General features: G+C 36.7%; 1 protein-coding gene across 3 annotated transcripts; it reads right to left on the bottom strand.

Annotated features, from left to right (window-relative positions):
• Positions 1 to 548: 548 nt before the first annotated feature.
• Positions 549 to 24,522, bottom strand: PYROXD1 (pyridine nucleotide-disulphide oxidoreductase domain 1). 3 transcript variants are annotated; one of them, XM_081248531.1, is made up of 13 exons: positions 24,363 to 24,522; positions 21,618 to 21,698; positions 20,700 to 20,777; positions 16,239 to 16,358; positions 13,557 to 13,685; positions 11,256 to 11,329; positions 8,033 to 8,193; positions 6,937 to 7,037; positions 5,806 to 5,941; positions 4,800 to 4,912; positions 4,037 to 4,159; positions 1,955 to 2,092; positions 549 to 941 (listed from the first exon to the last, which is right to left on the bottom strand). In XM_081248531.1, the coding sequence occupies exons 1-13, from the start codon at positions 24,444 to 24,446 to the stop codon at positions 693 to 695; spliced, it is 1,587 nt and encodes a 528-aa protein (XP_081104657.1). In that variant the 5' UTR covers positions 24,447 to 24,522; the 3' UTR covers positions 549 to 692. The 3 variants fall into 3 exon arrangements, with proteins under 3 accessions (XP_081104657.1, XP_081104655.1, XP_081104656.1); XM_081248529.1 differs by lacking the exon at positions 20,700 to 20,777; XM_081248530.1 differs by lacking the exons at positions 20,700 to 20,777; positions 21,618 to 21,698; positions 24,363 to 24,522 and adding an exon at positions 18,823 to 18,915.
• Positions 24,523 to 25,060: the final 538 nt, after the last annotated feature.

Raw genomic sequence — 25,060 nt, 5'->3', positions numbered from 1 at the left:
AATTTGAGACCTTTTGAAATTCTGAGATCGTGAATTGTATAAATTCACAGTATGAAACAAGGGGAAAATAAACCATTTTAATGTAAAACCCTTTAAATGTAAAATACTTGAGAATAAGTTCATATAACTATCTTAAGCTCTTTATGCCTTGCCATAACTAGTTGTACTTTTTTCTTTTGACACAACTGTCTTTTGATAACAATGTTATTATACTGAATATTTTACTAAATAAAAAAGGAATAAGGTATCCATACAAATAATATTAGCAAGTATGCTACACCTCTATTTAAGTAAAATAAAACTGTAAGCTTCTTGAAACCACAGCCCTACTTTGACATTTCACAGAGAATGGCTCTGGTATATTAACCAGACCACACTGTTGACTAAATAGGTAACAACCTAGTTAAATGTGCTCCAAATCTAAATCACAAATGAATGTGTCTAAGTCTAAAAACACAGAAATGAATACTTAAGACTTAAGTGGTCAGTTCTGTGTTAGGAAAAAAATATATCTATAAATAAATGATTTGAACTGATTTCATCTTTAGAATTTTATTTATTTTGAAAATCTTCGTATTTCTGTGTTTTTAACTTCAGATGGTCATCTTTAAATCAGTGCAGTCAATTTACTTTATTGGCATGTGACTTTTTTGTCTTATTTGGAACTTGATGTAGCCCTTGAAATGCCCTTTTTAGTCAAAATAATCTTCTATATCAATATTTGGATCTAGTAGATCTTCTCCATATGCTGAAAGATTCATCTGGTTTAAAATTAAGTTTTCAAATGTTTCTTCTAAATCAGTTTCACCGATTAAGACCGCTCCCATCATTCGCCCATTCTGCAGGACGGCTTTGATGTACTCTTGTCCTTTGGTACACCTCAGTATTAATTCATGATCTAAACCTAAGCCCTGTGCATTGTATTTTCCCAGCAATACAACCTATAGAGAGAAAGAAAGACAAAACAGTTATTTTAGTGAGTATGAAAAAGAAACATAATATGCAGTTATTTTGTGTTTTCCTAGAATGGCAAATCTAGTCACAAAAATTTACAGCTAAAAGTGCCATTCGGAGGAGCCCAAAGAAAACACTTGCATGGCATGCATTTACTCTACAGATGACACTACCATACAACCTGTATGAATATTAAAAATACCTAGAGAATATACAAATAATGTAGGATGTAGACTACATTAGCCTTGAGTCACAATTTAAAGATTTAGTAAGAAGCTGAATTTGATCTTTCACGGGCACATTGTTTAGTCTCCCTAAACCGTATGTATATATTTGTATGTGTTTCTCCTTATCGGTAAATTAGGAGGAAAAATCCTGCCTCAGAGTGATGTAAAGAGGATTAAATAAGATAATATGTAGTATGTAGGGGGAAGTACCTGCTCACTCTTGAGTATGAACAGTTGTTAGTTCTCTTCACAAAGGAGATGTGAATTGCAACTAAAGCTCAGAAATGCACCAACAGGGAACAAATCTGGAAGAGATTCCCCCCCAACCCCCCAAGAAGGTAGGTAATGATTATCAGATGATTAGTGATTAAGCCCAGCAATAATAACCAGGTATAGATTTGCAAGAAATGAGGAAATTTGTCATTTTTTGTAAAGTAATTAAAGCCATATAAGTTTATTCATGTGAGAAAATCAGATGACCATAATTAGTTATAAAACTAACAAGCAGGGGCTTCCCTGGTGGCACAGTGGTTGAGAGTCCACCTGCCGATGCAGGGGACACGGGTTCGTGCCCCAGTCCAGGAGGATCCCACATGCCGCGAAGCGGCTGGGCCTGTGAGCCATGGCTGCTGAGCCTGCGCGTCCGGAGCCTGTGCTCCACAACGGGAGAGGCCACAACAGTGAGAGGGCCGCGTACCACAAAAACAAACAAACAAACAAACAAACAAAACCCTAACAAGCAGAAAAGGCACTAATCTGCTTATCTATCTTACCTTGTAGTTAAAAAATTTTGTTACATGAGCGAAAAGTTCAAAGCTGAAATCCATGTCAGTAGACTCGCCTACAGTATCTGCAGCCATGCACTTTGCTGCATACCATCCCATCTGTCTAGCCTGGGTCCACAGCCTCATCTGAAATAAAAAAAAATAGTTACACAATTTAACTTTTTATTATCATTATTTGAAAAATGTTATCACCTTAACCTAGTAAAATTCCTTAAAGGGGTTCAGTGCTTGACAGTCCTTGACAACAGTCAGATCTAGCTAGTTAGGTAATTGATTGAATCATCTTTGCCACAGAAGCAATCAGCAATCCACACTAACCAACTGATTCTGGTGTTTGATCATTCTTATACCTCATGTGTGGTATAATGTCTTTTTGTGTGCAAAAAATAATAACCATAATCATGGATATGAGCTTTAAGTATTTCTGGTAGAAGTGATAGATTTTTTTTAAAAATTCAGTCTCCTCTCTAAACAAAGTAGGGTCTGACGAAGTAAGAGGCAGCCTACGGTAAGGGAGCAGTAACAACTAGAGAACGGCCGACAGAAGTGGCCTGCGATATTACACTGCTGCACTGTTACCTAATGTATTCTAGCCTCCGAGTCCCTTTAGTTTGTGTCTCGGAGTATATAAAACAAATTAATTAGTGTACTTACTGCTTCTGCAAATTAAGAGATGACGTTTTATTAGATTCACTCAAAGTAAGAAACCCCTGTTTATTTTTGGACTTTCCTGTATCAGAGTATGAGGCACATGAAGGATCTAATAATATACATATTCCCTAGATTCAACCCTTAGAGGGCTGAGCTGTTAAAAAAAAAAAAAAATCCTATGAACTCCAATTCCGAATTGAGTTTGGGACAGATATGCCATAAAAACAACATTGGATGTCATTGTGGAGAAAACTAAAAAACAAGCTAGTTTGAAGCATTTTAGAATTATGGGTGAAATCACTCTCTTGTTGATGCTATCTCTGATGTATGTTAAAACATACTAAATAATAAAGCTGCTTCTTAGAATACATCTGGTTCTTCCACGACTTCACACTCCACAGTTAATCTGAATAAATATCCCTACCTATGGGGCTGGTCTTTCACCAAGATAAGCGTTGACTGGTTCTTTCATCTGTTAACATCTACCTCTGTCTCTACTCCTACTAAAACAACCCCACCTCTGGCCGCTGAGTATCTTCCTCCAGTACTTATGCTCCACCATTACAAGGCAGGCGACACTATCGGGGCAGGAGGAAGTCTAGATCCAGTTAGAAGGGGTTGTTAGGCTGAGGAATTCTGCTTACTATGGGAACATTCTTTCAGTAATAATTCCCAAGGGAATAAGATCATCAGAAACAGAATGTATGGTTTATAATCTGTTTGCTACTTTTTAATCCAAAGCTGTGCTGTCCCAAATCATAGTCACTAGCCACATGACTATTTAATTAAAAGTAAAAATTCAGTTCCTCAGTCACATTGGCCACATTTCAAATGCTTAGTACACACATCGCTAGTGGCTACCTGACTGGACACTGCTGAAATAGCATTTCTGTCATCACAGAAAGTTCCACTGGACACCGCTGATAAGCGTCTGAGCATGAAAAACAAAGTAACAATCAGAATTCTTTTTTTTTTTTTTTTTCTTTTTGCGGTATGCGGGCCTCTCACTGTTGTGGCCTCTCCCGTTGCGGAGCACAGGCTCCGGACGCGCAGGCCCAGAGGCCATGGCTCACGGGCCCAGCCGCTCCGCGGCATATGGGATCCTCCCAGACCGGGGCACGAACCCGTATCCCCTGCATCGGCAGGCGGACTCTCAACCACTGCGCCACCAGGGAGGCCCCAGAATTCTTTTTAAATTAAGAGACATCCCAGTCTATTCCATCACTATATAATAACTTACCAAAAGGGAAAAATTCTAGTGTTCTTTTTGTTTGTTGTTTTTGTGACAAAAAAACTCTATGATAGCTTCCCACTTAAAGTAGAAAAGTTGGAAAACCAGAAGGCTGGATATGCTGGTAGCAGTTCCTTTATTTTCAGATGGAATCTCTGATAAAAAACCTGTGACCTATGCCAGCTTACCTGCTGCCAGACTGGGCTGGGCTGCCAGGAGGCCGTGCAGATGTCACCTGCAGCATAGATGTCAGGAAGGGACGTGTGCATGTGATCATCCACCTTCAGGCCACCGTCTTCTCCTACATCAAACTAAACAATGTTCCTCATAAGCATATGGGGTAAGAAAAAGGAAACGTGACTTTTTCATTCTAAAGTAAAAGAACAAGTCAAATTCTACACGTTGATATGCTGATCTTTAATGAGAAAAGTTGGCTAAACTGCAAAGTTTAGACAACTAAGCTGAATTTCCAGGCACTCAAATTCCTACTAAGATGAACCCATAAAATTCTTAGAACTTCAAATTCTTAAAATTCTTAGAACATCAAAAATTGCCAATAACCATATGATGACCCCACCCATAGTTACAAAAATATTCCTTAGTTTTTGTAAACTTCAGATGCTAAAAAGCAAAAAATACAAGCTGGCTTCTCTAAAAGAATCACTTTTAAGAATTCATAGGAGGTATCAGTTTCTTACCAACATTTAGATAAATGGTGCATTATGTCCCCTTAATAATGACACTTAGGCTGGGATGTTAACTGCTTAAGGACTTGAAGCAGTAAAAAAAATACTGCAAATCAAGACATGAATATAAACTAAACAGTTTTCAGTCATCTTAAATTACAGTTCTGTGCCAAAACAATGAACAATTATTCATGCTTGAGAATTAGAGATCTTCATAAATAATACTTTAAAAATGTTCACAGTGGGACAAAAATTTTCACCTTACATTGTTGCCACAGAGAAAAGGTTCTGTATTTGGTGTAACTCCTGTAGCACTGACAATGAAATCGCAGCCATATATCTTTTCATTGGTCAATTCCACATATACAGGCCATATCTCTTAAAACAAACAAAAAAAATGATTCTCAAGTGTAATCACCACCGTCTATAACATTATGTGAATACGACTAGAAGAAAGAAAGAAAGAAAAAGGCAGGAGATGACTTTAAAACAACACCTCTTAATATTTATAGGTACATCTGCTAAAACAATTTTTAATGTCATCAGTGCCATCTTCTTATTTTGGGTATAATCGCAAAACCATGGCAGGCATTCTAAACATTTTTCCTTCAAATTTAGACATAGAAATTCTAACAAAGTAAATTTATATTGGTAATACTTTATAAATTATTTCTTTAAAAATCTTTATTAATAGATTATACTGCATTGAGAGTTTAGTCCAACTAGGTTACTCACTTTTCAATGTTTTCCCTTATTATTCACATTCAAACTCTAACACTCTTTTCCTATGAAAAAATTCGAAGAATTCAGGGCAGTGGGATATCCCATACAGTAGGTTTGGGTGAGTGTATTTCTGAGTAGTTCTCACAGGAGTGTAGAATAGGAATTTTAAGAGATCTGTGCCTTAGTTTCAAATTTATAATTTCATTCTGTTTGATTCTGAGGATGTCACTTCACCTTTGCGAGTATCAGATTTTTTTTTGGTTTTTATGTTTTGTCTTGATTCACAAGATATTCTGATTAACTCACCGCGTTATGATGGTCAAAACATAATGAGCCCTACGTAAGATGTTACGCTTTCTACAATTTAATTTATTAGAAAATGTAAAGAGTAGGTAGTGAAAACAAAATGATTTATGTTATTAAATTATGGTTTTATTTTTACTTTTCACATTTAAGTTTGATATGGAAATATGAAGCTGTTTTCTAAATATAATAATAAAGCAAGATTAAGTTAAAAGTGTTTATTTTTTTCTTATTTCATCACTTACCTTTGTCAGCTATAACTAACTGATTATCATGGTCTCTTGGAAAAGTCAAGGACTTTTTCTTAGAAATTCTAAATTCTTCCTGAAGATAGATTTTCTTTACTTCACACGTAGTTTCAATGTGAATTTTATGAGAAAACTAAAATAAAAGAAGCACTGGTCACTATAATACTTCTAGAAAGAATGATCTGGGTTACTGATGATGAAGAAAAAATGTATAATACACTTATAAAAACATATAGAAAAAATAATTCTTATAGTATAAAAGAAAACACACTGAATGCCCACAAGCATGCCTCTCAGTTTCTGTTGGAAAGAAATAAGCAGAAACTCAGTCAGTACTTAAAGAGATCTAGTAGTTGAATTGGCAGGTAGCACCAAGGGCATACTTTTTACTATGAGCCTCCCTGATAATTACACGTATATTTCTTTTAAATTACAACTGTTACAGACTAAAAAAAAAAGTTGATATATCCCAGATTGCTATATTCCAGAATCTTAGTAAAATGCCAGTTAGGTAGGAGATACTCAATAAATGTTCACTGAACTAAACTGAAGTTCCCAAGTTAAGAATACCATTAATCTTAGGACCTGAAGGTGCAGGAATAAATTACTTTGTGTAATTTCCATCACAAAAATTAGATACACTATGAAGCCAGCCCCCTTCCAACCTACTGAAGGCTGAAAAGGTATCATACACAGTAATAAGGACTGCATGTTTCTTGCAGTATTTAAATATCATAGCCTTTTAACAACTATAAAAAAACTAAAATATCTAGTAAATAAAATGAGTAAAAGCAAGTCATCTGCTTATGCAATTAGGATATTAAATGTGTATTTTATTTAGAATCTATCTAATAACCTTTAAAATATTATACTACATCTAAAGTGACCTTTGAGAAAAGATTAATTTAAAATAGGACAGGTGTATTCACTAAAGTCTCTGTATGGAGATCTCTGTCTCTGGAGAGTTCAATGGGGCCAAGTGGCACTGAAGCCCTTTCCTAGAACCGTGGATTTTAAGGAAAGTGACCTAGCAATTCTTTGACTATATGCTTATAACCAGTCTTTAACAAACAGTTCAAGAATTTAAAATCGCATTTAGATGCGTTTAAACAGTATATGAAAACATACCTCTTTTGTTCCTTTAAGATCCAACCCTTCATGCCAATCAGGTCCCAAGGCACTGCCTGTATTACCAGCATTGGCTTTGGTTTGTGCTTCCTTTTGCCTTCCTGAAGGGATAAACTCAATTCAAAATCCAAATGATATAAAAAGTGCCAGGCAGAGAATTACGTTTTGTGTTCAGAAGTTTTTAGGCAATGTAATAATTTTCACACATACATTCATACAGCAGGACTAAACTTATCTATATTAATCATTTTAATCATAATTTTAATATTTTGTGATGTAGAGCTATAAAATGGGTAATCTTTCAATCGAGTGTTGTGTATAAACACTCAAAAGTGTTTTATGGATGTTATATACACTGGTTAATATGAAAGCTAAGAAAATTAGACATCAAATTTTGAAAATTTTGTCAATTTTTAGTACCCCCAAAACTTACAAAATTCTTGCTCAATTTTATAAGCCAAAAGTTTAAAAAAATAAAAAAGCTCTTTTAAACTAAAAAACTGTATTTGTTTTTAAACTCACTGCATTTTTAATAAAATTACCTTAGGTATTGTCCAACTGGAGCATCTGTCCGCAAAGATGCAGATGGGCTGGTTTATTTAATTTACTTTAAATTGCCAGTTTTAGTTATACATATTTTTCATATAAAATACATCATACACATATATACACATATAACTATATTTATCTTATAAATATTTTATACATATATATAAATACAATCTTTTTTTTTTTTTTTTTTGCTGTACGTGGGCCTCTCACTGCTGTGGCCTCTCCCGTTGCGGAGCACAGGCTCCGGACACACAGGCTCCGCGGCCATGGCTCGCGGGCCCAGCCGCTCCGCGGCATGTGGGATCCTCCGGGATAGGGGCACGAACTCGTGTCCCCTGCATCGGCAGGCGGACTCTCAACCACTGCGCCACCAGGGAAGCCCCTATAAATACAATCTTAAACATCACATAAGGAAATAGAAATAAATATCTATATTCCTATCCCCAAATAAAATATTTTTGCTAAATTTTCTTATTGCCTTTTTCTATATGGTTAAAAAAATAAAGTTTCATCCATGAATGAATGAGCTAGATGCCATATTTACCTTCAGTTGTATATCTGGTTCTTTTTTGTGCAATTTTAGCCTCTGGTTTTTCAGCAATGAGCTTTGAAGTCAAGAATTCAGCCGCTCCTGCATCGAAGAAAGTATTCCCAATAGCTTTATCTTTAATGGCCCAAATTACTTCACAGCCTTCAATTTCATACCTAAAGGAATATGAAAGTTAGTTGGAAGAAAAAATCTTTGTATCTACAAATAACAGTTGTCTCTTAAGGCAAATGTAAAGAAAATATTTTAAGGCAAACTGAGAAAGAATGATTATAAAGAGGAATGTAACACTTTTTCAGGATAATACGTGCTAAGTAGAGTAAATAATACAAGAAATTTAACCAGTTTACTGAAAAAACATATGTGACAAATATATGTACTGAATATCAGGTAAAATTTCATTACAGTGAATATCACTTCAAAGTGTTCAATTTCTACAAGATAGTTATATGAATGTCCACCAGGGTTCCCAGGAGTGAGTAGTGCCTTGCTTATAGAGTAATCAGTAATGATTATAGTTATAGAGTAATCAGTAATGAATGGATAGATGTTATAGATGTTATATAGCTACAATATTGAGAACAGATGACTTCTTTGCTAACAAATATCTTATGTATTCAAAGCACATTATGGAAGGACACAGAAAAAGGAGCAAATGAGAGATAGAAGCTAAAATCTTAACTTTGTTATAACAGAATAATTACCCTGCAGTGAATTCCCTTCACCTCAGAAATTTCCAAGCCATCTAGCCAAAGAAAGATCCAGTTCACAGAAAAATGAAGGATCTTAGAGGAAGAAAGTGGCCAAGGAAGCCACCTTCCATTACTGTTCAGGAGGTAGCCAGAGCTCCTGAGCACCTGCAGTTTTATCTCTAGGTTTGGACACTGAGAATGTAATTTTCTTAATATTCATTCCACAAAGGCCCTGAAATTCATTATAATTTATCTGCTATTACTACTTGTTTTGGTACAAATGAATTGGGACAATCCTGGACACACAGTATATATCGTCATCCTAACTACACTAGGATTTCATTTGAAATTACAATGGTAATAAGAGTGTATTAATGTTATTAATTTTTAACATTTATTTATGGTAAAAAGTACTGCCATCTTTATATCTCAGACTGATACAAGTTAGGTTATATGATTTTTCGAGGCTGATCAATAAGCAGGTGATAAAAGAAAGAAGGTTTAGTACATCTGACTTCAGATCACCTGATGTTCATGCTTTCTGGCATATGGTAAAGGAGTCCCTTGCTTTCTCCAATGGGCCTTTATTTTTCCTCCTCTCCTATGCCAGCAAAGAGTATTTATAGTTACTAAATGTCAGATTATCTGGAGAACATTTTATCTTAACACTGCTCAGGTCATACAGCATTGCTGATGAGCAGAAAGCAGAATACACACACACTTGGTGATAAATTTTATATGTCAATTTACATATAGGCACACAGTTACCATGAAATGATTTCCTTAATTTTTATAAACTAGAAATTTCTGTAATTACCATTTTTTTGTATTTTAAAGTAGTACAGCAACAAAACATATATCAGAACAGCTTAAAATACCGATGCTAGACCAGCGAGCCATTATTTACTGTAAGTAGTCACCACAAGTGACTCCTGGGTGTGCCGTACCTCACGAGACACCCCCTAATCCTCTTACCCTATGAACTGGTCCTCAGAAAGATGCATAAGCATGAAGGTATCATCACCCATAGGGGAAATACTGCTTTCATTTTTAAAACCACTCTTAAGAAACAAGTATTAAATTTTGTGAAATTATGAAAAACTATGTTTGAAAAAGAAAGGATTAACCTACACTTGGAAAGAAGAAAAGAGATAATAACTGAAATAAAAGTATACTGAAGAAAATCAACATTAGCCTCAGTGGGACACGGGGGCTATTAAAAAGCAGAAAGAGTTTGGATATGTCATTTTTCATCAAGAGAAGACAAAGGCCTAATCATTGAGTAAACCTAAACCGAGAGAACAGCACTATATGGGAGCTTTCTTAAACTACCAGAGTTTACTGAATATAAAATTATGTGTTTTATATCCAAGTATGTGGTCTTTAATCTCCGACCTAAAGAAAGTGAGGAATAGGATTAAATGTTGTGAGACTGAACATTTTTGAATGAGAAAGCTTTTCAATGTGAATAATGGTAATAATAATAATAGTATTAAGTTATACTTTTGGTGATAACTGATGGAGAAAATCTGTCATGTGTTCATAAAGACTTGAAGCCCCTCTTACAATAAATCTATGCCTCCCTCCTCTTGGCCCAGTTTGGTCTTGACTCCCTAGTTTTTTCTCTGCATTTTTCCATACAATGCCGCAAACTTCATAATTAAAATAATGACTGCCACACCTAGTACTCAGGCAATCCAACAACTCTTACAGGTTTCCACTGGGATTCACCATCCTCTAAAAAGGAGGGGCAAAAACCTAGTCTCAGAGTTGGAATGAATGAAAGTGAGAAAAGACCCCTGTCTTTTCTCTTTGGCAAAAGAGGGCTTTGGCAGATTCCTTATTTTGATATAAATTTGTCCTCTTTGTAGTCAGACCCAACTTTCTGGCCTGAAAAATATCTAGACTATTCCATGTCAGCCATCTGCTGAAAGATAAAATCACAAAGAAAGTGCATCAATGCTCTGTAGACCACAGCAGGTCCTCAATGTTTTCCAAACTTGAAATATCATCTTAAGATGACAGTATTTCACATTAAGGTGTTCACAATCCCCAACTTCCAAAAACCAAGAGCTAGGAGTACCACATACCCTGAAATAGAACTCACAAACACTTTGCGTTTCATCGGCCAGACAGGTACCATACATGAGTGAAGCAGGATGGGTATAAGCAATAAAAAGTAGCGGGGACTAACACCAGAAACCTCTAAAGGTGTACACATTTTAAATTGTTTTTCAGTATAGTACATGCTTATAAGAACACATGTATGGGTCAAATCTACACAGTCATCAGTGTCAGACCCTTTGAGACCTAAAGCATTCCCCAAATTCCTATGTTTTATAAGGTCAATTTTGCAACTATGAATTCCATGAAAGCTAAAAAAATAAAGTGGATTTTTCCCCTTGAAAATGTATGAAAAACAATTATATTTATCTTTGATTTTAGGATAACAAGATGTCTTCTAGTCCGTCAATAATCACATGAATCACAGAGCAATTCTTACATAATATTCAAATATAGGTACTTACACTAGTTCAAGTGCAATCCCACCATTCCCTATGATCATTATTCTCTTAGCTTTTGTAAGCTGTTTCTGAAATTCCTGTATCAAAAAGAAAATGAAGAGTGTTTTGTAATAGTGGGCAATGCCTGAAGCAACAGGCTTCACTGATGATAAACCTCACTTTCCCACTCTGCCAGGACACACCATCCCAATTAATATAATAAACGCTCCCTCCATGTTTCACCCCAAACTGCCTTTATAGCAAGGCCTCTTCCTGACTTTCCTTGCCTTTTGTGTCACTACATTCAGAACTGCAGCAAGAGCCTCTGTCTTTAGTTTACCACATTCCCAACTATTTGACCAAATCAATTACCAACATGACATTGATTTAGACCCTGGAAACAGGATTCTTCCTTTCCTTCTAGTCCTTCAATTGACACTTTCCTTGCAGTTACTCAGCACTTGGAACTTGCAGGAACGAGAAGCGCAGCAGCACAGTGGTTAAGAGTGCAGATCTAGAGTCCCTGGCTCTAGCAGTTACTAACCAGGTGACCTTGGGCAAACTGCTTAACCTCTCTGCACCTCAGGTTCCCCAACTATAAATGGAAATAAGAGGTGAGTATATCTCAAGGTCTCTGTGAGTATTAAGATGATAGAGATAAAGCTGTTGGGAGTAGGAAGCACATAATGTCTAATATTTATTTTAAAATGTTATTACGTTATAAGACAGCGAATTGATGCCTCCACCTCCCATCCCTCCCCCCTCCCCCCAAAAAAGATCACAATGAACTTGGAGAGAAAAAAAAATACCAGGAGTCATTCTTATGGTACTTTCAAAGGAGAGAATAGTCCCACTGCTTCAAGATGACATTTGAATAGCTAAATTCCACCTCCTACTATGTCAGGTCACCATTTCTATTAATGGACCCCAAAACTTATTGTAATGTACAATACATAACCACTGAATTGACTTCTTTAAATTCTACAAGAAAAAACCTGAAGTTAATTCTACTTTGTCCTTCACTGAACACAGTAGGTAAGTAAAGACCTGTAAAGAGCAGTGGACAGGGAGATGAATGCCATGAGTTTACATTATACTTCTGATAAACTTAGTAACTACTTTAGTATAGCTAAATTTCTTAGTCTCTCCATCTCAGCTGCCTCTCTGTAGAGTGGGAGTAATGACTGTCACACAGGATTATCATGAGGATTCAGTGAGCTCACATGTGTAGAGGGCCTCGCTGTAAGTTCATGTGTAGAGGCCCTCGCTGTAACACAGTTATGAACTCAATCTTTGGTAATATGAACCTAAAATGTTTACAAGAACATAATCCAGTTCTTCTAGTATTGTCTAAATTCCTAATTATTTAAGAATAAACTGGGGCTTCCCTGGTGGCGCAGTGGTTGAGAGTCCGCCTGCCGATGCAAGGGACACGGGTTCGTGTCCCGGTCCGGGAGGATCCCACATGCCGCGGAGCGGCTGGGCCCGTGAGCCATGGCCGCTGAGCCTGTGCGTCCGGAGCCTGCGCTCCGCAACGGGAGAGGCCACGACAGTGAGAGGCCCGCGTACCGCAAAAAAAAAAAAAAAAAAAAAAGAAAAAAGAATAAACTGAAGAAAATACTATCAATTTTCAAGACTATAAAATCTTATCATGTAGATGTACAATTACCACTTCATGGGACAGAACAACAACAATGAGCCTGAGGTACGACAACAGTATTGTGACTAGAAAACAAGAAGGTTTTTGGCAATAAGGGTCAATGAACCCGGAAATAAATTACCAAGAGAAGTTGTATAAGGTTCTGAAGATGGAATTTCACCTTACTGGGATAGTTTGTCACTGTTCTTGAGCAGAACAACAAACAAAGTGTCTTTTTCAGTTCTAGGATTCTGTCGTGATTCTGCATGACAAAGATCTTCTGAATACTAATTTCTTTGCTGAGAAGTAAATTTTGGACATGCTTTATCTTTTGAGAAAAAGATCATGACGTCATTTAGGATGCAAATCACATACTCCCGATCAGAGTAAAATAATGAATGCGTATGCAATGTAAGTTGTAACCTTCAGCATAGACATTATTTCTGGGGTATCACATAATGGAAAGAACATGAATTAAAAAACAAGATAAATTATCCACTAAAACTAAACTCAAACTGGCAGTAATAAAACATTATAACTACTTTCTGGTTTATGAGTCATGAAACCTTTCTTCTGCTGCTACAGTTTAGGAATGGACATTATAAGTGGAACACTTTGATTCAAATGTAGAAAAAGTCTAAGAAATCTTCATGTTTCTTTCCCATGACCCCATGTCAAAATGTTACCTGAGCACTGTCTGTATCACGGATTCCTAACACATAAGGATTTCCTTCACATATCAACTTTGGTTTAGCTCCAGCACACAAACAGAGCTTCTTATAAATATGCTGATTGCCGTCTTCAGTTAAAATGCACTGTAAAACCATAGAGCAATGAAGAGGAGAGAGGAAACATTTATACATTAGGTACAACTGCACTTTAAACATTCAATAAGACAAAAGCAAAAAATATATTAAGGTTGCCTCTTGGTGGCACTCAATACTTTGTTACAGCAGTGACAAAGCTAACTAAGCGTGAGAATGCATTCTCTAATCCAGTGATTCCTAATCACTTTAGAACCATAAACCATTTTAAAAATCTGATGAAAATTAGTCCTTCTCCCGTGGAAGAAAAAGGTACATTCCCACAAAATTTTGGATAAAACCAAGGGAATCTCATGTTTGGAAAGGTATGTTGACCTTAGATTAGAAAGGAAACATTTAGAAAATTTCAAATTGAGCATTCTGATGAACATTTCCTTGATGAACATTCTGATCTCAATGAGAAGATACTGTAAGAAGATCTAGTGATTCTAATCATATCAGACCTTAATGTCTATTATGGGTACAGGGGAGTAGTGAATGGTAGAAGAGGTCACAATACATCTTCTTAATCTGAAAAATCAGAAGTGCTAAAAAATAGTATTTATATTCTTAAGTACAAATAACAATCACTTTACCAGCAAACTTCATGCTGTTTGGGGATTATATTTTCATATAAGTGAAAAACATGTTAACCTTAAATCCTAGCATGTACTGGCTTTAAAGTTAATTTATATTAATTTTGAATTAATGAATTTAGATGAATCTAAAAATACATATCAGAGATCCATTGTTTTTGTTCCTTAATATTGAATGAATATCTACACAAAAGTAGAAGCATTTAGAAAGCAGGTATACATAAGCATGTGCTACTATGAGAGATGTCAGACTTTGCTGGAATGGTTTCGGAGGTTAACCATTGTGCCATGTGTCTGATTTATAAAACTTGCCAAATAGCATTTACATACCCACTGAAATAATTGTTACCCATTTTAACTCTTCAGCTACATAACAAATACATAAAACCAATAAACCAATACAGTATAATCATACAGGAATGTTACACAAGTCTTCCTTTAGATAATCTGGTAGGAATTTTAACTAATAGAAATTAGTTATAGGCAATGACCAAATTTAAAAAATTATTTGCATTTAACTACTATAAAAGAAACACAAAAACTTTTCATTGGCTACTGTTAAATTTTTGGAAGTAGAGACAAAGGTAAAACACATCGTTTCTAATTCACTAAAGAATACGAAGGATGGATGACAGAATGCAGACATGTATGTTATGTAGGACACTTTTCAAATGAAACGTGTGGCACTCTGATTCATTCAAATGCCCTAATATATAAATTCCCTCACAATTCAATAGTATACTTTTGAGCCTACCTCAGTGAGCAGATTCACTGACACGGGTGTTTTATGGAACAAGTACTATGATTACAAGTATTAGGAGCTGACTGCGGTGTTTGGATTCAGATTTGTAATATTTTTCTCAGAAAACTCAGTACTTTTTGTTACCTATTTTTTCCCTGTCAAGTTATTTGTTTCAAATGTGACATGTATGCTTTCTCCCTAAGGGAGAACTCAAATGTGAGCTGCTTTAGAGAAACAACTACAAACCCTACTTCCTATCTTGCCTAGAGCTCATCGGAAGGTACTGTTAATCATGTGACACTGAGACTTCCTGACATCTGAGACTGAGGCACTGCCTGTCCTGAGACTGTCGACTGTCTTAGTCTGGGCCTTATATCATTTTGGACTATTACAACCACCTTCTAATTTGGTTGTTGGCTACTGGCCACTTGCTCTATCCCAGTTCATCCTTGACACTGCTGTCAGATACATCTTCCTAAAAGAGTATTTTAGCATCCCTGGCTCCACTTAGAATTTCTTTACTATTTTTTCCACTGATTATAAAATAAACTCAATGTATTAGCCTGACGTAAAAAGCTCTTCACAATCTTATTTACTTACTTCTCTGGGCTAGTCGGCCAACCTCCTTTACTTATCCACAGCCCAACCCCTTGACAGTCTCACTCTTCCACATGCCCCTTTCCTTTCTCTGGGTCTCTGAACCCGTAACGTAATCTCTTCTTCCTGGAATGTCCTTTTCCACCTGGAGAACTCAATTCACCCATCTTTAAAACATAGCTCAAATATTACTCAATCTGGGAGGTCTTCCTGAATACCTACCATCAGAGCTTTGATAATATTTCGACAACTGTTTTCTTCTATGGGCACACATTAAATGTATGCATGGCTGTACTCCCTATGACACTGAGAGCTACGGGAGTAGGTTCCTGCTATCACTGCTACTGTATCCCGGTATTTAATGCAGTGCCCCAAACACAGTGAACACTATATAAATGTTAATGTTAATTTAAAATGTACAACCTAAAATGCCAGGCTGAGCTAATTATATGACCCCAATAAACTCACAAAAAGTGTAAGTTTTTCTAATACTAATGGAAATCAATGTCACTGAAATTTATATGCTAGAGACTTGGGCGGTGGTGGAATAGGTGGGGGTCAAAGGAAGGCAGGCAAAACCTCACCAAGATTTAACAATGGCAAATGTCATTAAGAAAAAGACCCTCTTACATGTTCTTTGCTGTTCAGTTGCTTTACTCCAGATTCTATAACCTTAATGTTGGGAAAGCGATTTTCTAACATGGTACTTGGTTGTTCTTCAACATCAAATTCTTCCAACACTTTAGAAACCTGTATTAGATAAAAGAAATAAAAATGTATACTTAAAAATTCTTTTCCTTTCAAGAATTAAAAAAAAAACTTTCATTTCTTTTTATATACTATTTATTTCATATTCATAAAACAAGAAAGTCTGCCAACTGCACTATACACAGTAAAAAGAGGGCCAGACTCCACATTTTAAGACCTAAATTCAAATAGTAGTCCTACCACTCTTGGGCAACTCAGAAAGTCACTGAGCCTCAGTTTCCTGGCCTGGAAAATTAGGGCTTGGAAAATTAGGACTAACACTACTTACTTCTGTATAGTGTAATCAAACAGCTTATCTATTTCTTTATCCTTGTAGCTCTCTCTTTCCATTTACTAGCTAACCTTACTGTGATCTAGTCTTTGGACTCTTCTTTCATCTTCTCCAAAATCATCAGCATCCTCTTGGACTCACTTTCCATCCTATCCCACTAAGACTCCATTGTGGATCATTTACTTCAAATGATGTGCCATGGATTTGGGGAAGGATTTTCCCCAAATCCTTCCTTGCTCTCTTATCCTTAACCATTAATTACCCTGAAAACGCCCAAGCACAGACCAAATTACTTGCTTTCTCTAGTCCTATACCCAGTCTGCTATAGAAGTACCACACACCTTTCAGACTGGTATTTGGCCTTAAACACTGCATGGAAATGCTACTGCATGGCTATAGCAGTTCTCAAACCTTTTAGTCTCAAGACCCCTTCACACCCTTACCAATGATTGAGGACCCCGATGAGCTTTTGTTTTTTTGAGTTACACCTAGCAATATTTGCTGCATTAGGAATTAAAACTGAGAAAAATTTTTAAGTATTTCTTAATTCACTTAAAAGTAACAACAATAAAAACATGTTACACTGATATAACATACGTTTAATGAAAAATATTTTTTTCTAAAACAAAACAAATTAAGTGAGAAGAACAGCCCTGTTTTACATTTTTGCAAATTTCTTTAATAGCTGGCTTAATAGAAGATAGCTGCATATCTGCTTCTGCATTCAAACTGCTTCTACCTTTAAACCACTGCAACGTTGTTTTGGTTGAATTATAGATACATGAAGAGAGTTCAGTCTCACACAGATATGCAGCCCTTTCAGATAACTGTACATTCTTCTTGATGCCACACTAAATCTCAACAAGTGATGGTTTCTTAAAGATAGATGAAATGTAGAATTTGAAACCATATCAAGAACTTTTCATACTGTGACTGTGAAATCCATTAGTTTATCCTGCACTTTGACTGGATCTTGGAACATCACACATCAGTCGTTTGGACAATACTAGTTTATTAAGTTAACAGAGATCTTCCAAATACTGACACATTTCATATCAATAAATATAAAAAAACACATTCATTATTATCAACAATTTCATGAGAAAAGTCTAAGTACTATAAGGCTCACGGTGAAGAATGAGTTTTTCCAAAAATCTAATTTTTGCTTGAAAGCTCTAATTTTGTCATACTGGCAACAAGTACCATCAGTTGTTTTCTTAAAGTGACAGGCTCACTTCATTCATTTTCCAAACATGAATAGCCAGTCTGTCAGCTGTTCTTTCAAGTTAAATTGATGTTCCATGAAAACAGTAGCTAGTTCATCTTCAACTCAGCAATTGCACAACTGGTTTTTCTTGAGACAACATTGTACTCATTGTATGCAGAAGAGCTTTATGCATACATCACATTGCATCATATAGAATATTAAAAAGATGTGTACTCAGGAGTCAAGATTTAATAAAACTAACATTTTTTTACTGGCTTTTATTTTTTTCACTGTGTGGCAGTGAAGAACAAAATGGCTACCAATGTAAGTAGCCACCACTGCTTTTATACCATCAGTGCAAATGTCAATATAGTGAGAAGAGCGATAACATCTTAGTAACATATTCCATTCCGTCAGTGACTTTTTCAAATTTTCACCATTCTAATATTCCCTGAACTTACTCTATCCTCTTTATTCTCAGTAAATCACCTTACTTCTAGGCATAAAGAGACCACTAAGAACTCTGACTACTTCTTTCCCACTATCTAGACATTTCTTTGCTAGTGTTCACCTTCCCTGACCCATTCCCACTATTTCAGAGTCAATCCATTGCTCTGTGCTCCATATCCCATTGCCTCTCACCTCCTCAGGACTCCTTCCTTGTTATATATTCCTTGCTTTCCTTCATCTTCAGGCTTCCCCACTGGTTTCTTAATCTCAACAGGTGAACAGGCTCAAGTGTTTCCCACCGTAAAAGAATAAAACTCAACTTAACGCTAGATCTTATGTCCTCTTTTTGCTGCCACTCTATCTTTTCTACCTTTGCAGCCAAATTTTTCAAGAGGGAAAAGTTTATGCTAACCGTCACTTTAGAATTTCCTCCCATTAATTTCTCAAAACAGTATAAACTGTCTCAAAGTCACCAATGATTTATACTAGAAATGGCTACTTTAGAGCCATCATCTTACCTGACCATTCCACAGGATCTGACACAACTGACCACTCCTCTTAGTTGAAACTTCTGCCTTCCTTGGCTTTAGGGTTACTGCTCTTTCACAGTTTTCCTCTTAGATCTAAGACTAAGAAGAAGGATGGCCATTTTTAAGTTCTCCTTTCTCTCTGACCTCCGCTTAGTGTTCCAAGGACACCACCACTGGGCCCATCTTCTTCTCCCGGCATGTGTCCTTCCTGGGAAAGTGCAAGCCAGGCCTGTAGCTTCAGCTGACACTAAGACAATGGTGAATACTAAATTACCGTCTCCAGCTCAGTCTTTTCACTTGCTCTAAATACTCCAGCAGTTTGGCATATCTAAATGTAGATAAAGTGCAATTTCACATCATGGCACACAAGCCCGTCACCATCTGGACCCTGCCTACTGGTTCAGCCTCGCACTCCACACGCCAGCAGTGAACTGGTCCCTGTTGGGGCATGTTTCATAGCTATACATTTTCATGACCTTGGCACATGCCTACCTCCACTCGCTCTCTTACAAACACTGTAAAACCTTCTTCAAGTCTCAGTTTCAGTGCAACTTCCAATGTAAAACCTTCCTTGATTCACAAAGGCAGGCTTTGGCCCTCCTTCACAATGTTTTCTATGTGTAAAAATAAATAATGCATGTATTGGAATATGACCTCAGTTTTTTTGCCTCTATCAGGATAATGATCATATTGTATGACAACTATTTCTTGCATATCTGTTGTCCCAATAGAAAGTAATCATTCTGAGAAATTGACCATGAGGGCCCTACAGCCAAAGTGCTTAGTTTCAAAACCTGAGTTTATGCACCTCAGAAATTTACCTAACCTCACTGTGACCCATTTACCTCACCTGTAACATGGGGATAATATAACGACCTACTTCACAGGGTTAAGAATTAAATACATTAATATATTTAAAACATTTAGAAGTATAGCATAATAACTACTCCATAAATGTGAATTATTATTATTAATCCTTTTTCTCCTTTAAAAATTACACAAGTCATGAATATGTGCTCTTTTTAACACTAAACAAATAAACAATACATAATAAAGATTAAATATTAAAATCCTTCTTTACCACTCTTTAAATCTCACTTTCCCCTTACCCCAGGGATAACCACTAATGACTTTTTGATGTATGTTCTATACTTTTAATCTCTATAGCATGGGTGCCTAGCACACTGGTTGGTAAATAATCTAGATGCTCAATAAATGATAACAAGAATGCAATTTCTGACTTCTAAACACTAAGAATAACTGACATTTGCAATATTTATTTTAATTCACTTTCACATAGATTAGTACATCTTAAGCTCACAACCTTGTTAAGTAAGCAAGGAAGATATTATCCTAATGATGCAACTCAGGTACAGAGATTTGCCAAGGTTACACAGCCAGTAAATAATAGTTAGGCCTAGAACCCAAGTTCTTTTCCTTCTATTATACAACACTTAAAAAAAAAAAAAAGGTTGGCAAAAACTAAACTCAGGTCTTACAACTCTGGGATCATTACACCAAATTAAATCTTCTGTAAAGACATTAGAAGACTCAGCTATACATCTCTCTATTATGTATGTACTCTTAGCCGTAAGTGAATATATACTTTTTTCTTTTAGAAATTAAGAGCCATAATTTGTTCTCTGGTTCTCCCAATCCCATAGTTCTTTTGGCTGTACCAAAGGTTCTAAGATATCTTACATATCTCTAGGCAGGTTATAAAGAGCAACATATGGCACTAAATTACCCTTGGTCTTAGGGGCTTATGTAAATCTTAGGGGTTTATATATCAGAATGGGGTAGGTTAACTGTATATTGATCTCTTCCCTGCGAGACAATATATAAAGAACTTTTATAAAACATACTTCAAGATTGGAAAGGTGTGTTTGTGGGAGATGGGTAGGGAGAAGGTTGCTTTTCCTCTTTAACATCAAGTCTCTAACCTTTATATGAATAAATAATAAATCTTAGACAAAAGGCTGAAAGAAAAAAAAGATACAATCTATTATCAGAGTATTATAAGGGAGAACTTCTAATGAATCAAAGACTATGTTAATAGTCTTCATTGCAGTGTGGGAAGAAAAGATTTACGTTTTTCATCTTTTTATTCATTTATTTTTTGCATAGGCATTATAATATTCACAATTGTAGCACTGTAGTACATGTATATAATTTATAAATATAATATTAAAATATGAGCTCAAAAGTTTTTCACAGGTGAGGTACAGGATCAGAAATGTTTGGAGACCACTTTTTTTTGATACTATGACCCAAATGTTCTCAGACTCCTATTATAATGTTATAACGTGTGTAAAATAAACTCACGAACTACAAACTGTTCTGAGATGCTTATGACACATCTGAAACATTAATTATCTGCAAGTGTAAACTTGGCTCAAAAGCACTTTTCTTCTGACTCGTAAACACACAAACATATATATACACACACATTTATAATAAAGATACACATGTGTATTTGCATAAAGATACACATGTATATGTGTGCAACATCTTTCCTCAAAAGATAAGTTTTCTGAAAAGTAATTCTGAGTGGGGAAGAAAAGATGGGAGAGAAGAAGAGAAAACTAGAAATTCAGTACCATTCCAGGTGCTTTTGGTATTCAATCTGAACAATTTTAAACTTTGAGCTATGATTTTAAAATGAGTATCAAAAGAACATTTGTCATTTTAAACAATTAAAATACTACAATTACACTAACTGCTATTTGAGTGATTGTAGTTTTTAAAGAGTAATACTAAGAAAGTTATATAAAGGTTCTTACCTGCTTGAAATTTGTAACTGCTTTAATAACAGGAGAAGCTGTGATCAGGAGAATATCTTCTGATGGAAGGTGAATCGCCAACTTATTAAAAAAACAAGTAGGAAAAATATGATAAATAACTAAGCATTAGTACATATGGCATGGTGGGGTGAGACAGGGATAATGCAATTTTAATAATGTTATTAACTTAGGAAACTAAAAACTCACTGTTCTTCCTCTAAAGGTCTTGGTCGTATTTATGAGGTAGTGGTGAGTAATGTCCCACTCTCATATTGATTAAAATGAAAAATATTTACACTAAACTCAACAATTATCATGCAGAGGATGAGAGGAAACTATCTTCTTAATTAACAGTTAAACCAACTTCTATTTATTATAAAATAATAATTTCAATTGCCTGTAGTAGAATGAAATTAAGCAAAGCTTCAATAAAACACTTAAAAGCTTAGCACCTTTCCCAAGTACTTCTATAATATTTGACAATATTATCACTCTCTCCATCTTGCTTTCCTCTGTATATTCTGTAATTTATTTCCCCACTTTCTGTTTCCACTATTATGCTACTAAAATCACCTTGAAGTTAGCCTTCCAGTCTCATATTAACCAGCTTCCCCTGTTCCAAACACATTGTAACTAATCATCTTTCAAATTTTTTCATTTGATCATATTACTATACTGCTCAAAATCATTTGACTACTTATATAAGTCTTTGTTAAATTCTTAGCACGATTTACAAGATCCTTTATGATCAGGTCTCTACCAGCTTTCTGGCTGCATCTCTGGTCATCTTCCCCAAGCAGCAAAGCTTAAACCATATGCTTTAAGCTTTGCTGCTTCCAGATGGTGCCACGCTTTTCCACCTGAGATTACACTGTTGCCTCCCTTTGGAAAGTCTGTCTTTTCTTGTCTACTTGGTGAACTTTTTACTCATTCCTCTATATAGGCATAACTCAGAGGTACTGTGGGTTCGGTTCCAGACCACTGCAATAAAATGAATATCTCGATAAAGCGAGTTGCATGAAACTTTTGGTTTCCAAGTGCATATAAAAGTTATGTTTAGGGACTTCCCTGGTGGTGCAGTGGTTAAGAATCCGCCTGCCAATGCAGTGGACACGGGTTGGGGTTGGCCTGGTCTGGGAAGATCCCACATGCCACGGAGCAACTAAGCGCATGCAACATAACTACTGAGTCTGCGCTCTAGAGCCTGTGAGCCACAACTACTGAAGTCCGTGCGCCCAGAGTCCGTGCTCCGCAACAAAGACAAGCCACTGCAATGAGAAGACCACGCACTGCAACAAAGAGTAGCCCCCGCTTGCCGCAACTAGAGAAAGCCCGCGCGCAGCAACGAAGACCCAACGCAGCCAAAAATAAATACATAGAAGTTATGTTTACACTATAGTTGCCAATATTAAGTGTGCAAAAAAAATGTGTTCTTAAAAAAATGTAATGCCTTAATTAAAAAATACTTTACTGCTAAAAAATGCTAACCATCCTCTGAGCTTTCAGCGAGTGGTAATCTTTTTGCAATAGTAACATCAAAGATCATTGATCACAGATCACCATAACAAATAGAATAATAATTTAAAAGTTTGAAATATTGTGAGAATTATCAAAATAGGACACAGAGACACGAAGTGAACAAATGCTGTTGGAAAAATGGTGCCAATAAGGCTTGCTAGAGAGGGTTGCCGCAAACCTTCAATTTGTAAACAATGCAATATATTCAAAGTACAATAAATCGAAGGGCAATAAAATGAGGTATGCCTGTACTAAGACAAAAGGACACCTCCCTTAAGAAAGGATACTTCTTCCCTAATCCACTCCTTACCAACTCCACAGGTACCCCTAAGGTAGTGAACACATCGATAAAATGATTTATTTACTTACTTACTTTTACTTATTTATTTACATGACTCACTAGGCTGTGAGTCTCTAAAAAGGCGGTACCATACTCTGTTTGTATTAGTCTGATCAGCCCTTAGTACAATGCCTGGATTATAGGTGTTTACTCAGAGAATAAATGAAAACTACACACCCAAAGATTAAAAGTTAAGGGAAAAAACCTCTTCAATTTCTTATGACATCAGTGATGTCATAAGAATATGACATCTGTTTACTGTTTACCAACAGAATAATCCAGTCTCTTTTGGAATACATGTGCATGTATATACGTGGTCTGATTATTCACTATAAATCAGAAAAGCATACCCTCACTGCATTTAATCCCTTGCCGGTTGTTTTAAAAAAAACATTACTAGAGATGATATCTCTTCTATCTTGGGAGTCCAAAGTATAGGAAACTTACGTAAGGGTTTCTTTATCATTCAGTTATGATGCACTATGGACTTGGGCAGCCGTGCGGAAGCGGGATTCAATCAACTAATTAAGAAAGGGGGCTGAATTTTCTGACCAAGAACTTACTAGTCGTAACCCCCCCCCCCTCCCCATCGGCTTTGACATTACTAGGACCAGAGCCGGGTTCAGTCCGCTTTGCGTTTCCCCTAACAACTTGCTCGCCATCGCTCCTCCCTGCGTCGGAAGCGAAGCCTGCGAGGTACTAAGGGCATCATCTGGGGCCACGACACAGTCTCTAATATCTGGGAGCAAGAAGGAGTGAGAGGGGAAAAAGGAAGCGGCTAAAGAGCGTCCTGGAAAAAAACCAGGAAAGGCGGGCGGGGAAGAAGCCTCAAGCGCCACCGCCTCCGGGATGGAGGAGAGACGGAGCCGCCTGCGCGCCCCCCTTACCTGCTCCGCACAGGTGACACCCGCTATGCCACCTCCGACCACCACGAACTTCCCCGCCGTCGGGGGCGAGCACGCCGCCTCCATGCTCTCGGACTTCCAGCGGTTTTAGGACTACAGTGCGGAAGCCGGAAAAGTTTACAAGCCGGGAGAGGGAGTGGCGCGGGGGAGCCTCTTTCGGCGCCTGCTCCTGATAATCCGAGCTACGGGTGCCCGGGAACTCACACTTAGTCTCTTCGCGCTTCTCCGAGCTACGGGTACCCGGGAGCTCATACTTAGTCTCTTCGGGTCTGCGTTTCTTAAAGCGCAGAGGCGGCTTGGCAATTCCGGGGTTTTGCGTTACTATCTCCACAGCTGAATGTAGTTTTTCCACGAAATTTTGATAAAGATAAGACAAAAACCAAAGTAAAGCAGATGGGTTGTCAAAAGAGGCTTGGCAGGTTGTCTAAAGACAGACGAGTGTTCTCACGGGGCGGACCGTTCTTAGAATAAATGAAGTTCTCACTGTTCGTTCCTGCGGGAAATTAAACACAGCCCCAGCTCTTAAACTCTTCCTGGTAGAAGGAACATAATCCTTCCCTACCCTTAACCTAGCAAGCTAAGATTTTATATTTTGGAAGCACATTCTTCATAGACTCATTAATCAAGACAAAAGCAATACTACTATTGTTTTCTAAGAAGTTATTTCCATTTACAATTTT

Source organism: Mesoplodon bidens, assembly GCF_964165515.1.
Source record: "Mesoplodon bidens genome assembly, chromosome: 11".
Taxonomy (NCBI): Eukaryota; Metazoa; Chordata; class Mammalia; order Artiodactyla; family Ziphiidae; genus Mesoplodon; species Mesoplodon bidens.
Note: the sequence above shows the minus strand (reverse complement) of the source record. Positions and strands in the feature narration are given on the sequence as shown.